We start from the raw sequence: 17665 nt of genomic DNA on the forward strand, positions 1-17665 counted from the left end.
ATTCACATTCACACCAAGGACTGAAATGTATAAAGATTAGGGTGACCCAGGGGTTTCATGGCACAGTGGTCCAGTAAAAATACACTGAACAAAAATATAAACGCAACGTGTTGGTCACAGGTTTCATGAGGTCAAATAAAATATCCCAGACATTTTCCAAAATAATCCATCCACCTGACAGGATTGGCATATCAAGAAGCTGATTAAACAGCATGATCAAAATGTGCAGTTTTGTCACACCACACAATGCCACAGATGCCACAGATTGGCAATGCCACAAATGTCTCAAGTTTTGAGGGAGCGTGCAATTGGCATGCTGACTGCAGGAATGTCCACCAGAGCTGTTGCCAGAGAATTGAATATTAATTTCTCTACCATAAGCCGCCTCCAACGTCGTTTTAGAGAATTTGGCAGTACGTCCAACCGGCCTCACAACCGCAGACCACGCATAACCACGCCAACCCAGGACCTCCACATCTGGCTTCTTCACCTGCAGGATCGTCTGAGACCAGCCTACCGGACAGCTGATGAAACTGAGGTGTATTTCTGTCTGTAATAAAGCCCTTTTGTGGAGAAAAACTCATTCTGATTGGCTCGGCCTGGCTCCCCAGTGGGTGGGCCTATGCCCTCCGAGGCCCACCAATGGCTGCGCCCCTGCCCAGTCATGTGAAATCCATAGATTAGGGCCTAATGAATGTATTTCAGTTGACTGATTTCCTTATATGAACTGTGACTCAGTAAAATCATTGAAATTGTTGCATGTTGCATTTATATTTTTGTTCAGCATACATTGTTCATTGTACATACCATGAAATACTAAGGTCACCAATGGTCCAGCATAAGATCTTTGCGGTTTTGACTGAAATGTTGATGAAAAAACCCTGAGAAAACTATGTGGAGCAATGCTAACTATGTCTCTACTGTAAAACAGACACATCAACACAGACTATGAACTCTTTCATTAGACATCCATCAGTCTCTAACAATGGGGCCCAGAGATATACTGGTGCCTTTCCCAACAGATATCTTAGCCTCAGTCTAGGAATACATTGGGTCAGGGCTTATTTGGCTGGCTGGCTGGCTCGTTCTTTGAAGAGAGAAAATCATTAAAATGACTAGAAAAGAGAGACCATTTACCTTGGCAGAATTAAAACCAATACTGTTCTAAGCAAACAGGCAATTCCTCAGAAATACCTGAGATGCTCCCTTTTCCTCATGGGAACAAGTTTGAAACCACCCACATAGGCTCCCACAATACCATATACAGTGCATTTTGAAAGTATTCATACCCCTTGACTTATTCCACATTTTGTTGTGTTACAGTCTGAAATCAAAATGGATTAAATAGATTTTGACAAAGTGAAAACATGTTTTATTCACTGAAAATGAAATACAGAAATATCTCATTTACAAACGTATTTACACCCCTGAGTCAATACTTTTTAGAAGCACCTTTGGCAGTGATTACAGCTGTGAGTCTTTCTGGGTAAATCTCTAATAGCTTTGCACAGCTGGATTGTACAAAATGTGCTCATTATTCTTTTTTAAATTCTTCAATCTCTGTCAAGTTAATTGTTGATCATTGCTAGACAGCCATTTTCAAGTCTTGCCATAGATTTTCAAGCTGATTTAAGTCAAAACTGTAACTAGGCCACTCAGGAACATTCAATATCATCTTGGTAAGCAACTCCAGTGTATTTTGGCCTTGTGTTTTAGGTTATTGTCCTGCTGAAAGGTGAATTTGTCTCCCAGTGTCTGTTGGAAAGCAGACTGAAGAAGGTTTTCCTCTAGGATTTTGGCTGTGCTTAGCTCTATTCTGTTTCTTTTTATCTTAAAAAACTCCCTAGTCCTTGCCGATGACAAGCATACCCATAACATGATGTAGCCAGCACCATGCTTGAAAATATGAAGAGCGGTACTCAGTGATGTGTTGTGTTGGATTTGCCCCAAACACTTTGAATTCAGGAAAAAAAGTTAATTTCTTTGCCAAATATTTTGCAGTATTACTTAAGTGCCTTGTTGCAAACAGGATGCATGTCTTGGAATATTTGTATTCTGTACAGGCTTCCTTCTTTTCACGCTGTCATTTAGGTTAGTATTGTGGAGTAACTACAGTTGAAGTTGGAAGTTTACATACACCTTAGCCAAATACATTTAAACTCAGTTTTTCACAATTCCTGATATTAAATACTAGTAAAAATGCCATGTCATTGGTCAGTTAGGATCACCACTTTATTTTAAGAATGTGAAATGTCAGAATAATAGTAGAGAGAATGATTTATTTAAGCTTTTATTTCTTTCATCACATTCCCAGTAGGTCAGAAGTTTACATACACTCAATTAGTATTTGGTAGCATTGCCTTTAAATTGTTTAACTTGGGTCAAACATTTCGGGTAGCCTTCCACAAGCTTCCCACAATAAGTTGGGTGAATGTTGGCCCATTCCTCCTGACAGAGCTGGTGTAACTGAGTCAGGTTTGTAGGCCTCCTTGCTCGCACATGCTTTTTCAGTTCTGCCCACAAATGTTCTATAGGATTGAGGTCAGGGCATTGTGATGGCCATTCCAGTACCTTGACTTTGTTGTCCTTAGCCATTTTGCCACAACTTTGGAAGTATGCTTGGGGTCATTGTTCATTTGGAAGACCCATTTGCGACCAAGCTTTAACTTCCTGACTGATGTCTTGAGATGTGCTTCAATATATCTACATAATTTTCCTTCCTCATGATGCCATCTATTTTGTGAAGTGCACCAGTCCCTCCTGCAGCAAAGCACCTCCACAGTTATGATGCTGCCACCCCCGTGCTTCACGGTTGGGATGGTGTTCTTCGGCTTGTAAGGGACCCCCTTTTTCCTCCAAACATAACGATGGTCATTATGGCCAAACAGTTCTATTTTTGTTTCATCAGACCAGAGGACGTTTCTCCAAAAAGTACGATCTTTGTCCCCATGTGCAGTTGCAAACCGTAGTCTGGCTTTTTTATGCCGGTTTTGGAGCAGTGGCTTCTTCCTGATTTCTTTTGATTTTCCCATGATGTCAAGCAAAAAGTCACAGAGTTTGAAGGTAGGCCTTGAAATACATCCACAGGTATACCTCCAATTGACTCAAATTATGTCAATTAGCCTATCAGAAGCTTCTAAAGCCATGACATCATTTTCTGGAATTTTCCAGGAACAGTCAACTTCTGAGCCACTGGAATTGTGATACAGTGAATTATAAGTGAAATCATCTGTAAACAATTGTTGGAAAAATTACTTGTGTCATGCACAAAGTAGATGTCCTAACCGACTTGCCAAAACTATAGTTTGTTAACAAGAAATGTGTGGTTGAAAAACGAGTTTTAATGACTTCAACTGTATAATGTTGTTGATCCATCCTCAGTTTTCTCATATCACAACCATTAAATCCCTGAGCAGTTTTCTTCGTCTCCGGCAACTGAGTTAGGAAGGACACCTGTATCTTTGTAGTGACTGGGTGTATTGACACACCATTCAAAACCTAATTATGAACTTCACCATGCTCAAAAGATATTCAGGGTCTGCTTTTTGTATTTTTACCCATCTACCAATTCATTGCGAGGCATTGAAAAACCTCCATGGTCTTTGTGGTTGAATCTGTGTTTGAAATTCACTGCTCGACTGAGGGACCTTACATATAATTGTATGTGTTGGGTATAGAGATGGGGTAGTTATTCAGAAATCATGTTAAACACTATTATCGAACAAGGATAGTCCATGAAACTTAATTATGTGATTTGTAAAGCATATGTTTACTCCTGAACTTATTTAGGCTTGCCATAAGAAAGAGGTTGAATACTTATTGACTCATGACATTTCCAGCTTTAACATTTGTATTAATTTCTAAAACGTTCTACAAACAAAATTCCACTTTGACATTATGGGGTATTGTGTGTAGGTCAGTCACACAACATCTCAATTTAATCAATTTTAAATTCAGGCTGTAACACAACAAAATGTGGAAAAAGGGGTGTGAATACTTTCTGAAGCCACTGTAGGTTACCACAATACCATATACACTACCAGTCAAAAGTTTGGACACACCTACTCATTCAAGGGTGTTATTCTGCAATGTTTACATTGCAGAATAATAGTGAAGACATCAAAACTATGAAATAACACATATGGTATCATGTAGTAACCAAGAAAGTGCTAAACAAATCAAAATATATTTTATATTTGAGATTCTTCAAATAGCCACCCTTTGCCTTGATGACAGCTTTGCACACTCTTGGCATTCTCTCAACCAGCTTCATGAGGTAGTCACCTGGAATGCATTTCAATTAACAGGTGTGCCTTCTTAAAAGTTAATTTGTGGAATTTATTTCCGTCTTAATGCATTTGAGCCAATCAGTTGTTGTGACAAGGTAGGGGGGGGGTATACAGAAGATAGCCCTATTTGGTAAAAGACCAAGTCCATATTATGGCAAGAACAAAAAAAGCAAAGAGAAACGACAGTCCATCATTACTTTAAGACATGAAGGTCAGTCAATGCTGAAAATGTCAAGAACGTTGAAAGTTTATTCAAGTGCAGTCGCAAAAACCATCAAGTGCTATGATGAAACTGGCTCTCATGAGGACCACCACAGGAATGGAAGACCCAGAGTTACCCCTGCTGCAGAGGATAAGTTCATTAGAGTTACCAGCCTCAGAAATTGCAGCCCAAATAAATGCTTCACAGAGTTCAGGTAACAGACACATCTAAACATCAACTGTTCAGAGGGGACTGTTTGAATCAAGCCTTCATGGTCGAATTGCTGCAAATAAATCACTACTAAAGGACACCAATAAGAAGAAGAGACCTGCTTGGGCCAAGAAACATGAGCAATGGACATTAGACAGGTGGAAATTTGTCCTTTGGTCTGGAGTCCAAATTGGAGATTTTTGGTTCAAACCGCCGTGTCTTTGTGAGACGCGGTGTGGGTGAACGGATGATCTCAACATGTGTAGTTCCCACCGTAAAGCATGGAGGAGGAGGTGTTATGGTGTGGGGGTGCTTTGCTGGTGACACTGTCTGTGATTTATTTAGAATTCAAGGCACACTTAACCAGCATGGCCACCACAGCATTCTGCAGCGATACGCCATCCCATCTGGTTTGGGCTTAGTGGAACTATAATTTGTTTTTCAACAGGACAATGACCCAACACACCTCCAGGCTGGTTAAGGGCTTTTTTACCAAGAAGGAGAGTGATGGAGTGCTGCATCAGATGACCTGGCCTCCACAATCCCCTGACCTCAACCCAATTGAGATGGTTTGGGATGAGTCGGACGGCAGAGTGAAGGAAAAGCAACCAACAAGTGCTCAGCATATGTGGGAACTCATTCAAGACTGTTGGAAAAGCATTCCAGGTGAAGCTGGTTGAGAGAATGCCAAGAGTGTGCAAAGCTCTCATCAAGGCAAAGGGTGGCTATTTGAAGAATCTCAAATATAAAAGTTTTGATGTCTTCACTATTATTCTACAATGTAAACAATTGTAAAAAATAAAGAAAAACCCTTGAATGAGTAGGTGTGTCCAAACTTTCGACTGGTACTGTAGGTTACCATAATACCATATAGATTACCACAATACCATATAGGTTACCACAATACCACATAGGTTACCACAATACCATATAGGTTACACAATACCACATAGGTTTCCACAATACCACATACTGTAGGTTACCACAATATCATATCAGTTACCACAATACCATATAGGTTACCACAATACCACATAGGTTACCGCAATACCATATAGGTTACCACAATACCATATAGGTTACTACTATACCATATGGGTTACCACAATACCATATAGGTTACTACTATACCATATAGGTTACCACAATACCATATAGGTTACCACAATACATATAGGTTACTACTATACCATATAGGTTACCACAATACCATATAGGTTACCACAATATCATACAGGTTACTAGTATACTATATAGGTTACCACAATACCATATAGGTTACCACAATACCACATAGGTTACCACAATACCATATAGGTTACTACTATACCATATAGGTTACCACTATACCATATAGGTTACCACAATACCACATAGGTTACCACAATACCATATAGGTTACTACAATACCACATAGGTTACCACAATACCATATAGGTTACCACAATACCATATAGGTTTCCACAATACCACATAGGTTACCACAATACCATATAGGTTACCACAATACCATATTGGTTTCCACAATACCACATAGGTTACCACAATACCATATAGGTTACTACTACACCATATAGGTTACCACTATACCATATAGGTTACCACAATACCACATAGGTTACCACAATACCATATAGGTTACTACAATACCATATAGGTTTCCACAATACCATATAGGTTTCCACAATACCACATAGGTTACCACAATACTATATAGGTTACCACAATAACACATAGGTTACCACAATACCACATAGGTTACCACAATACCATATAGATTACCACAATACCATATAGGTTACCACAATACCACATAGGTTACCACAATACCATATAGGTTACCACAATACCATATAGGTTTCCACAATACCACGTAGGTTACCACAATACCATATAGGTTACACAATACCACATAGGTTTCCACAATACCACATACTGTAGGTTACCACAATACCACATACTGTAGGTTACCACAATATCATATCAGTTACCACAATACCATATAGGTTACCAAAATACCATATAGGTTACTACTATACCATATAGGTTACCACAATACCATATAGGTTCCCACAATACATATAGGTTACTACTATACCATATAGGTTACCACAATACCATATAGGTTACCACAATATCATACAGGTTACTAGTATACTATATAGGTTACCACAATACCATATAGGTTACCACAATACCACATAGGTTACCACAATACCATATAAGTTACTACTATACCATATAGGTTACCACTATACCATATAGGTTACCACAATACCACATAGGTTACCACAATACCATATAGGTTACTACAATACTATATAGGTTACCACAATAACACATAGGTTACCACAATACCACATAGGTTACCACAATACCATATAGGCTCCCACAATATTTGAAAACAGGGGACTCATTTTAATTGAACAGCAACACAAAGCAAAGGTATATTTATATGAAATACTGTATGTAAATTATGAGAATATTCTGTGATGTATAATGGCCCTATATCCCAGACTTTTCCAAACATCCTCAGTCAGGGAAAAAACATATCTAATTTTACAACCACAGCATAAAACCATAAAACGTCAGTATCCCTATTTCGTAACGCATTAGCCATCAGAGAGAGTGAGGAGAGAGGGCTGACGCAATGTGTGCTATTCACATTAGTGCTCCATTTATAACCTTCTTACATGCCAGGGAAACCAAGACACACCACATCAACAGGCCCCAGAATACAGGGATGTGTCCCAAATGGCACCCTATTCCCTACATAGGGCACTATCTAGGGAATAGGGTGTCATTTGGGACGGTGACAAGATCTTTATTCAATCCCAATACTTTGAGTTTATATCTGATCATTTACAATGTATTTAACTGTTTCTAATGTCGTGACTAAAATCATCATGATTCACAAAAGACGTCATGAATGCCTAACACTTGAGACATGCTGTTTTGTCTCCGTCTGTCTGTTCATCTGTCTGTCCGTCAGAGTTTGTTGCTACAGAAAGGAGACGTAACAGTGGTGCTGCTAGTAAAGATCTGTATCTACTTGACTCCTAGCCAATCACACAGTTATTCTTATGTCACTCACAAGGCCTTTACATAAAGAATGTTGATATGAGTCTTGAGCAAACAACATTGGCACCTCAGACTCTACCATCATCATACGTACAGTACAGAATAGAACTGCTGAAGATTGATATTTGATCAGCACCATATGTCAACATCTTAGTTTGATGTCTATTTATCGACTATATGAGGAGATGCAATGAGTGGTGGGTGTTTAGGATGTGTGTGTGTGTGTGTGTGTGTGTGTGTGTGTGTGTGTGTGTGTGTGTGTGTGTGTGTGTGTGTGTGTGTGTGTGTGTGTGTGTGTGTGTGTGTGTGTGTGTGTGTGTGTGTGTGTGTGTGTGTGTGTGTGTGTGTGTGTGTGTGTGTGTGTGTGTGTGTGCGTGCGTGCGTGTGTGCATGTTGGTTAGTACTCACTCTTAGGCTCACCCATGGTGACAGACTCAATGAAGTTCAGTGGGGTCATATAGAGCTGTCCCTCGTATTCCACTGAGCTGAACAACCGAAACCTGGCCTCATGGGACGACATGTACACATCCCCATCATCCAGATCAAATGTCTTGGCCTGAAACAAAACACACCCAGATACACACACAAATACACACACATCACACACGCATCACACACACACACATATATACCCCAAATAATTGATAACGTTTTTAAGCAAAGTGTGAGAAAAATGAATAGTTTTAAAAACAACATATTTCTTTATGGTTAAAGATTAGTGTGGTTTTATGGCCAATGCATGCTTCACATGTCTAGAAAAGCCACATTCTAATACGCAATTATTTATCCCTTATTTTACCAGGTAAGTTGACTGAGAACACATTCTCATTTACAGCATCGACCTGGGGAATAGTTACAGGGGAGAGGAGGGGGATGAATGAGCCAATTGGAAGCTGGGGATGACAACTAGAACCCATGTTCTACTTCAAAGAATGGGTGCCATGTTTTGTCAGCCAGTTATTCAGGCCTGTGCACCAGATCATTTCCCTAAAAATGTTTAAAAACAGCGATATCAGGAGGCAGGTCTGCCTGGCCTGGTGAGGACAGAGTGGACCTCTCTCTGGTGGCAGAGCGCCAGGCCCACTGGGCTTACAGCAAACACCTCAGGGAATGTGTGCCCCCTTCTTCCCCACCCTCTCCCCTGCCCCCTCCCCCACCGGGTAAACCCCCACCATCAAATGTCAGCCCCTCTGCCAAGTCCTCGTGTCCAGTTTCCTACATTCCAGGATTCCTGTGTCTCAAACCCCAGTCAAGGTTACATCAAGCCACCTCCCCCCACCACCACTCCCACCCTCACCAAACCTGCCAACTAAACAGAGGGAGGGAGAGCAACGCCTCACTGGGCCTTATTGGTTTCCACTGTTATTATTGTCACTGCCTGTCTTTTTGCCTGTATGTGTCCAAGTCTTCTCGCTCTATGGAAATAGCCCTATACAAGTATATAATAACGTCATTTGAATCTAAATTCACTTGCAAGATCATTTTTAAAAGAGAAAAACATTAAATAGACCTGTACATAACATTTCCGCATTTCAGCACCCCATGTCGTGGACAGCGCCCTTGTCATAATGGGGCAAATAGTCACATAGGTCCATTTAAATTAAATGCCCGTGGGTGTTTCTGTCTACACAATGCATTCCTATTTGATCGTATTTGATTTATGCCATGGGTTTTTTACTATTACGGAACGTCAACCTTGAATCTAAACAAAAAATAAGAGTAATTTCAGCTCTGCTTCGCGCTGTGAGTTCAGTGGGCATGTTGACGTGTAGCTACAGGGTCACTCACTGGTAGCCTATCAATATTAGGCTATCTGCTAGGCTACTATATAGACAGATAAAAATGCTATTTATTATACATGCTATATATACTAATGTCCCATGCCATGACAAGTAGGCTATACAATACCTTATTTGTCGCAGATACTGCAGGTAATGCGAGAAGTAAACCATTATCGATTTGGGTTGACAGTTTCTTTTGGACATTGTAATAATTCGCAAAACCAGCTCCGGTGGCGATACATACTCCAGTTGCAATACGTTTAAATGTTTTAGTTCTCTTTGGTGTTTGTTTCCAAAATACAAATCTCCCTGATGTAGATGAGAAATTAGTCGATGTGGAAATAAGTCTACGGAAGGCAGCCATGGTTGTTGTTCATTGAAGTGTCATAGCAGAAGATCGCGGCAAACTGTTATTTTCCATCGCGAGATAATCCGCGTGACGTTTCACCCCGTTTCACCTGAATGTTTTTGCGCTTCCCAGTGCTATAGCGGCTCTCACTCAAGAATCCAAGTTTCTCTTAAGAATTTTTCGGGATAATATGGTAAAGCCTTGAAATAGAGCCATCACATTGCATTGATTATATAGCTCAATACATAGGCTACTGTATCTGTTGTTTCATGTGTAAGTATTTTGATCACGGTGTTTGGTTGTGGTAGTTGCTCGTGCTGGCTGGTGCAGTGCAAACTGAAGGAGGCTAATGAGTGTGGGAATGCGATTGGACTGTCACTATCATTGCCATAGGTAAGTAGAAAAGTACAATCAATGGCAAAAATATTGCAATGTTACCAAATATATGATCAAACTCTCTCTCGCTCGCTCTCTCTCTCTCTTCTCTCTCTCTCTCTCTCTCTCTCTCTCTCTCTCTCTCTCTCTCTCTCTCTCTCTCTCTCTCTCTCTCTCTCTCTTTCTGGGTGTCTTATTTTATACTTTAGGAAGAAAATAATCTCTGCCAAGGCAAGTCTGAACGACAGCCCCGCCCACTAAAAATCCTCGTCATTTTGCACCTGCCTCACGTCTTTAGGCAGTGTGTTCGCAAGCCTCCAACAGCTAGCCTACCTTACCTGCAGAGCAGTGGTCTAGTGTTTCTCATAGAAAGAGGGGTTGGATACATTGGTATCTCTCTGGAAAAGATTCTGACTTCCTACTGTATTTGATTTTCAAACATTTCCAACCCTTCATGAGCCGTGGGAACTACCAGAATTGAACAACATTATCTTACCTCAACTGATGAAGACATCAAGCGGTAGGGTCACATTTTGGAACGAATTTGTGCTCATAACGCATATGCCACGAGAGCTCATTTATCCAAGGTATACATGTCAAGGGGAAAAAAAGGACTGATCCGTTTCAGTGCAACAGAGCATGTGCTTAGTAACGGACGCGAATGTAAACATGCAATAGGCGACCGAGTGGCAACCTGGTAACTGTCTACGCAAGAGCGCTCACTCTGGATCTCTCTGTTGAACTTTACTCGCTCCAACTCTGACGCCCGGGAGGGCTCTGCTGTGATGGCTGCTCTGGGTGAAGTTGGAAGCTTCTTGCACGGCATTGATGGTGTAGGACACGTCGGGTCCCATTTTCTCCTGACGTCTCTTGGGGAGAGTTCAGCGGTACTGCTGGGTCAGGGTGAACACCTCGTACCTGGTGCCGGGGAAAGCCTGTCCCGGAGCGCCACGGCAGATTTAACACTTTTAAAAGGGATTCTCCGGAGAAGGCAGTTATACTGTAGAACTGGATTTCATCTGGAAATACTTCCAGATGGCACTGTGCAAGGGACAAGAAAGGACCACAGTAGATTCGGTATTTATCAAGTTATTAGTGTGTTATTACAGATCTCATATTACACATTAATATTTTATGGTTAAAAATGTTACCAAATATGTAATAATCATTATATATAAAACAAGTTATTGTTATAATAATAATAATAATTGATATTATTATTATTATTATTTCTGTCAGAACAAGATCAGTTTCCTACCATAACATCAGTTGCCAATATTACCCCTAAAGCAATAGTGCAACTGTTATAATTTGTTCAATAAATATCAGTGGAAGTAATGTGAAAGTCCTATATGGAAAATGTGGCTATACTCTACCCTAGTGTGTCACAATCTGTGATAGAAGGTTTCTCTGGTGAAATACACCTGGAACAACAGATTTATTCTTCTCCAGGTATTTTGGAATTCATAAGCATTGCTGTTGGATTGATAAGCATTCGAGGAGTGGACAGTGCTCTCTACCTGGGGATGAATGACAAGGGAGAGCTCTATGGTTCTGTAAGTATTACACTCACCACTCTCTTTGCTGTTTCTATAGTCCCACCTCTTATTAAATATGTGTTGTAGAAGTGTCTTTGGGTCTTTTGTTGTCCAATATACATTATAATATACCAGCAGGTGGCATTAATGGGTTTCCTTGATTATTGCTGTCACTCTGCCATAAAGGATCCAGTTCTGCTGTCACTCTGCCATAAAGGATCCAGTTCTGCTGTCACTGCCATAAAGGATCCAGTTCTGAACTAGTTATGTTCTTATCATCTGTAAACACAGAGTCCACAATAGGGACTGGGAAATGACACACGCACAAATACACACACAGACACACTCTATCACGCTCTAACACACACAATCTACACACACATTATTCTTTAGTTGTATTGTTTGTATATCATTGTATTTTACATTTGTGTGACTGTCCTTGTCTATCAGTGTATCAGTGTTTTGTTACTTGTCATGTTTGATGATTTTGTGTGGACCCCAGGAAAAATAGCTGCTGCTTTGGCAAAAGCTAATGGGCATCCAAATAAACCAAACAAACCAAGCAGCCTTACCACAAATATATCCTTGCCCTGGTAAGACCGTTGATTTATTGTCAATGGATCTGACTTCATAATCTGATCTGACTTGGTTTCTATCCTGCAGGAGAAGCTGACTGCTGAGTGTGTCTTCAGGGAGCAGTTTGAGGAGAACTGGTACAACACATACTCCTCCAACCTCTACAAGCACGGAGACAAAGGGACTCGCTACTTTGTGGCGTTAAACAAGGACGGCACGGCTCGGGATGGAACAAAGTCCAGGCGACACCAGAAGTTCACCCACTTCCTGCCCAGGCCCGTGGACCCTGACCGGGTACCGGAGCTGTACAAGGAGATTCTGGGCCACAGCTGAGACTGGCCTGCACCCACCGTCCCAGATCAGGAATAGCTGTGTATTGAGCTCTAGTCCCTCCTGCTGTGGGAAGCAGGGATGTGTGCAGTCCAGGCAGTGTGGAGCCAACCAGCCCTACAGCAGTCCCAGCCCCAGCCCCAGTCCCAGCCCTACAGCAGCCCCAGCTCCAGCCAGCCAGCAGGGAAGGAGTAGCCTACACTGGGTATAAAGGCACTAGCCAGGGGCCTCCCCTTGGAATGCCAGGGCCAGCTCTCAGCGGTGACAAAGACAGTCTAGAATGTCTGACATTGTCAACCTGCACACCAAGGCATGAGGAGGCTGTTTGTTCAGGGGCAAACTGACCCCCGAGAGTAGCTGTCGTGTGGAATAGGAGAGGAACAGGATCAGAGGAAGAGATGCTGATGCAGGAGGGAGGGAGAGAGAGAGGGTCACTCTTCTGTTTGAGGGCCAATACACTTCAGGAAGTGTCTTTGGACTGAGGATCTAGTTGGAATCATAGAGATAGAACATAGAGATAGAACTGTTCTATTATCTATTGTTGGGATGGCAAAATCTATGGGATTCTATACAGTTAAAGAACCTAGTTTTTTATTTGGTGGGGCTATGATGTGTTGGAAGGGCTCTGTTTATTCCAGAAGGATTTTGAAGGAATTCACCTGTTTTATTCTCGTTTTACGTGTGACTAGATGATGCTGAAAGGAGCAGAAAGATATCTGCCACAGATATCATTTCAAAATGTATTATTTATTCATTTCTAGATACAAATATTTATGTTATATATTTATTTATTTCAGAATATATTTTTACAGTTAAATATACAGTACTGTATAGAGAAACCACTAGAAATTGTATCTACATAGAGATAATCTGAGGATAGCTGTTTTCTCACTTAGCTTGGGCCACATTGTGAGATTATCTTAACATAATGTGTGGGAAAATCTATAATTTACTGAATCTTTCCCAAAGAAGCCCTCCGTTGTATGCATCACATTTAACGTCTGTGTCAGTGAATCCTTATTAAAGTCAGTGAACTGGATTTGTCTTTTTTATATTGTCTGTTTGGAACATTTAATGATGTATTGTAAATGTAAATGTTTTAACATTTGGGTTCAGAATCTAAGAGGACCACACTGTTTATTACCTACATGGTTTTCTTGATGAACCAACTGACAAAAAATATATAAAAAATTAACTAGTTTAACTCAGTTTTAAAAGTTCACATTTTCTAAAGAGACATACATTTTGGCTATAGCTTTGTCTTTTGAAATTGGTGAGTTCAAATACATAAACCTATTTACGAGATCATTGTTGTTCTTTTTATGATTGCCATTATGTTGAGAGACAAGAGCGAGGTTCCCATATATGCATAAAAACTTCAAAGTCATGCTGTGGAACTTGCTCACGTAGTGGCCTCACAATGCAACGACCAGGGCCAAATAAAAAATGACCTTTACCTCTGGTCCGTTCAGCGGCTTGGCAGCTGTATAAAACTGGAGGTCAGCGCGATAAGGGCTAAGTAAGCTCTGTTGACAGTTGCAGAATGATAGTCCTGATTAATAGTATTATTGAACAATGAAAGAGAGCCAAGGTGGCCAAGAAATCTCTCCAGCCTCCAGACTGAGTGAAAACCTTTGTGTCCCATTCTTTTTTGTAAAACCGTAGCCTTTTTTTCATCTGCTGACAGCTTTAACGCAGCAGAAAGCGTGTCCACTGAGTTGATGGATATTTCTTTGTGTGAAATTGTTTCACAGAGAGATTGTTTTACAATATCCATGCAATTTCAGTGATAACCAAATTATTTATAGGGGCTTGTCCTCAAAGGAGGAGATATAGCCCTCTAAGTACCTGCATTTCTCTATCCAACTGTAACCAAAACAATGTTTTGGAGGAAACAGGAATTAGACACGTTATATAAAACATACGATCTTTGGACAATGGCTGAACAGGCATATTTATTTAAAAGCCACTATTTTGGTATCTTTGTACAGTTTCCTCAACGGTTGGGAGGATATCTGTGTTGAAGCATGAAAGCTAAAGGCCTGTGATCTCAACATCTCTGTGATGGCAAGCCAACTGCTGTCTTGACATGGGGAGTCTGCTCTGTTGCCAACTCTCAGCCTTGTAGGATACAATGGGACTTTCCCATCAGAACACCTACATAATCAACAACTACCTCTATCTCTTCTCTCACCATAATGATATCATGCACCTTGTTGAACTGTGCTCTCTATGTTTATGTGTATATTCCCTGGCTATCTACCCCATAAACACGTATTCCCTGGCTATCTACCCCATAAACACATATTCCCTGGCTATCTACCCCATAAACACATATTCTCTGGTAAACCTACCCCATAAACACGTATTCCCTGGCTATCTACCCCATAAACACGTATTCACTGGCTATCTATCCCATAAACATGTATTCACTGGCTATCTACCCCATAAACACATATTCCCTGGCTGTCTACCCCATAAACACGTATTCCCTCACTATCTACCCCATAAACACGTATTCCCTGGCTGTCTACCCCATAAACACGTATTCCCTGACTATCTACCCCATAAACACGTATTCCCTGGCTATCTACCCCATAAACACATATTCCCTGACTATCTACCCCATAAACACGTATTCCCTGGCTATCTACCCCATAAACACGTATTCCCTGGCTATCTACCCCATAAACACATATTCCCTGGCTATCTACCCCATAAACACGTATTCCCTGGTAAACCTACCCCATAAACATGTATTCCCTGGCTATCTACCCCATAAACACATATTCCCTGACTATCTACCCCATAAACACGTATTCCCTGGTAAACCTACCCCATAAACACGTATTCCCTGGCTATCTATCCCATAAACACATATTCCCTGACTATCTACCCCATAAACACGTATTCCCTGACTATCTACCCCATAAACACGTATTCCCTGGCTATCTACCCCATAAATACGTATTCTGATTTTAGATGCATTACTAACTGTTACATATTCAGTTTAAAGAGGTCAATTTTGTTTCTTCATAGTCCTGCAACTAAAATATTGCTATTTTAAAACAGAACAGATGCGCAATTGTAAACATAACAGCTATAAAATGTATGTTTTATTTAAAAAATGGTATTCAACAGTGATCATTGAAATGTGCTGAAATGTCACGACTGGCAGCTCCCATTCCTGGGGAGTGTCATCAAAGGTTGCTTCCATGTGAAAAGGACCGGCTTAGTCTCAGTGGTTCCCTCTGTTGGATGTTACATTCTGCATGAAAAACCAAAAGATTCAAAGTAACCTAACATTTACAAAGACTGGCACTTAGCCATTACCTTTCTGGCCATAGAAAAATACTTTGTGTTAATGTAAGTGTTCTCCCTTGACATTTTGAGGGTCATGTCTCTAAACAGGTTTCCACCCTGACTTGTGATACCTGATGCCCAGAAGTGCTCTTTGGCACTTGTTGAACTGATGTTTTGGAGTCACCCTAGCCTTTAGAGAGATACTTTTGTTCCCCCAGCAGGTGGTCTGTGGCTCCTTACTGAAAACACTTAAACCCCTCATCCATCCCACTCGGGGGCTCTCTCTTACTTAATGGATGCTTCCTGACTTTCATCACCTCCTCAGCCACAGCCTCAAAGGCCCCTGCAGGAAGCCCAATCAGGTGTGTTTCTCAGTGTGTGTGTGTCTCTGTCTGTCTGTCTGTGTGTGTGTGTGTGTGTGTGTGTGTGTGTGTGTGTGTGTGTGTGTGTGTGTGTGTGTGTGTGTGTGTGTGTGTGTGTGTGTGTGTGTGTGTGTGTGTGTGTGTGTGTGTGTGTGTGTGTGTGTGTGTGAATGAGTCCACGGAGCAGGTATGGAAGTCAGTGTTCATCCATGCCTGTCTATCTCTGCAGTCAGTCCAGTCAGACAGCGTGTGCAGGTGTTCCCACCGCTCCTCATCCTCTGTCGCCTGTTTGTCAGCTGGGGATATGGGAGGTGAGTTAGCATCAGCATAACTGCCTACTGGAAATATAGGTAGCTTTGTTGTCTGCCCCAATTATTAGAGAGCATAATTTCTATCTTTAGAAAGGCTGGCCTGAGGAACACAGCAGGGGAAGTGCCAAGAGCTTAACTCACCTACTGTTGTAAAGCCATGGTCACTTCTAAGAAGTGGTGTCTGTCTGTCTGTCTGTTTAAGGATGGTGTCTGACTGTCTCTTTGTGTTGTTGAAATCCTACAACTATTGATTTTAGGCTCTTTGGTGTTTGTTGATTCAATAGTAAATTGCCATGCTCACCAAATTATGAGTTACAATGGTGTGTGCATGGTTTAAGTCTGTGTACATGGCAGTCTACCGACATATTAAGACTGGGATAAAAGTATGCTATTATGCACTTTATATTTTTGTTCCTGAATCCCTTCAACTTTTACTTCAGTGGGCTAAATCAGGGTCCCACAGAGTGTTTCTTGGTAGTATTAAACAAATCTACTTTGAAACAAAAGTATACACCTCACACACAGTCTTAAAAAATGAAGACACTTGTACCATGTCAGATATAGAGTTGAAATGTATTACATTTTGAGTTTGCATCCCAATATTACACTTTATATACATCACAGAAGACTGAAATATAACAAAACCGTTTGACATAGAAACACTGGATTTTCGGCTGGTTTTCGAAATAATGTTTATTAATTATGGAATTATGGAAAATTATTAATAACATTCCACCCATGAGGCCACTAGGTCATTTGACTGCAGGAAAGAGCTACTCTGGCGGAGTTACCTTGATTGTATCTACAGTATAAACCAACACACATCCTGGGGCGCAAGAAGAAAATCCCCCAAAATAGAAGAATTTTCATCTGAAGATTTTAGGCTTCTGCGATAACTCATCCGGGAAGACTGGTGTACTAAAGGTTCATCCCACAACAGAAGACATCAAGGTAGAGA

The 17665-nt window shown here is 40.9% G+C and overlaps 2 protein-coding genes across 4 annotated transcripts in view; one reads left to right on the forward strand and one right to left on the reverse strand.

Annotated features, from left to right (window-relative positions):
- Nucleotides 1–9944, reverse strand: part of micu3b (mitochondrial calcium uptake family, member 3b) — a 66219-nt gene extending 56275 nt beyond the window's left edge. For all 3 annotated transcript variants that reach the window (XM_041904136.2, XM_041904130.2, XM_041904122.2), the window contains exons 1-2: nt 9691–9944; nt 8191–8338 (exon numbers count right to left, since the gene is read on the reverse strand). In XM_041904136.2, the coding sequence (XP_041760070.1) occupies nt 8191–8338; nt 9691–9927 (385 nt within the window). In that variant the 5' untranslated portion in view covers nt 9928–9944. The remainder of the gene's footprint in view (nt 1–8190; nt 8339–9690) is intronic.
- Nucleotides 9945–10569: 625 nt separating this feature from the next.
- On the forward strand, nt 10570–13751 carry fgf20b (fibroblast growth factor 20b). The gene is made up of 3 exons (XM_041904144.1): nt 10570–11364; nt 11740–11843; nt 12489–13751. Exons 1-3 carry the CDS (start codon nt 11073–11075, stop codon nt 12732–12734), a joined length of 642 nt encoding a protein of 213 aa, XP_041760078.1. The 5' UTR covers nt 10570–11072; the 3' UTR covers nt 12735–13751.
- Nucleotides 13752–17665: the final 3914 nt, after the last annotated feature.

This window comes from Coregonus clupeaformis, chromosome 2, assembly GCF_020615455.1.
Source record: "Coregonus clupeaformis isolate EN_2021a chromosome 2, ASM2061545v1, whole genome shotgun sequence".
NCBI lineage: Eukaryota > Metazoa > Chordata > Actinopteri > Salmoniformes > Salmonidae > Coregonus > Coregonus clupeaformis.

Excerpts from the sequence above, each read along its gene's own strand:
- fgf20b (XM_041904144.1), top strand. The coding sequence starts at position 11,073 with ATGGCTGCTCTGGGTGAAGTTGGAAGCTTCTTGCACGGCATTGATGGT. Across the intron at positions 11,365-11,739 it reads AAAGGACCACAGTAGATTCG|GTATTTTGGAATTCATAAGC; the intron begins GTATTTATCAAG and ends ATTCTTCTCCAG. Across the intron at positions 11,844-12,488 it reads AGGGAGAGCTCTATGGTTCT|GAGAAGCTGACTGCTGAGTG; the intron begins GTAAGTATTACA and ends TCTATCCTGCAG.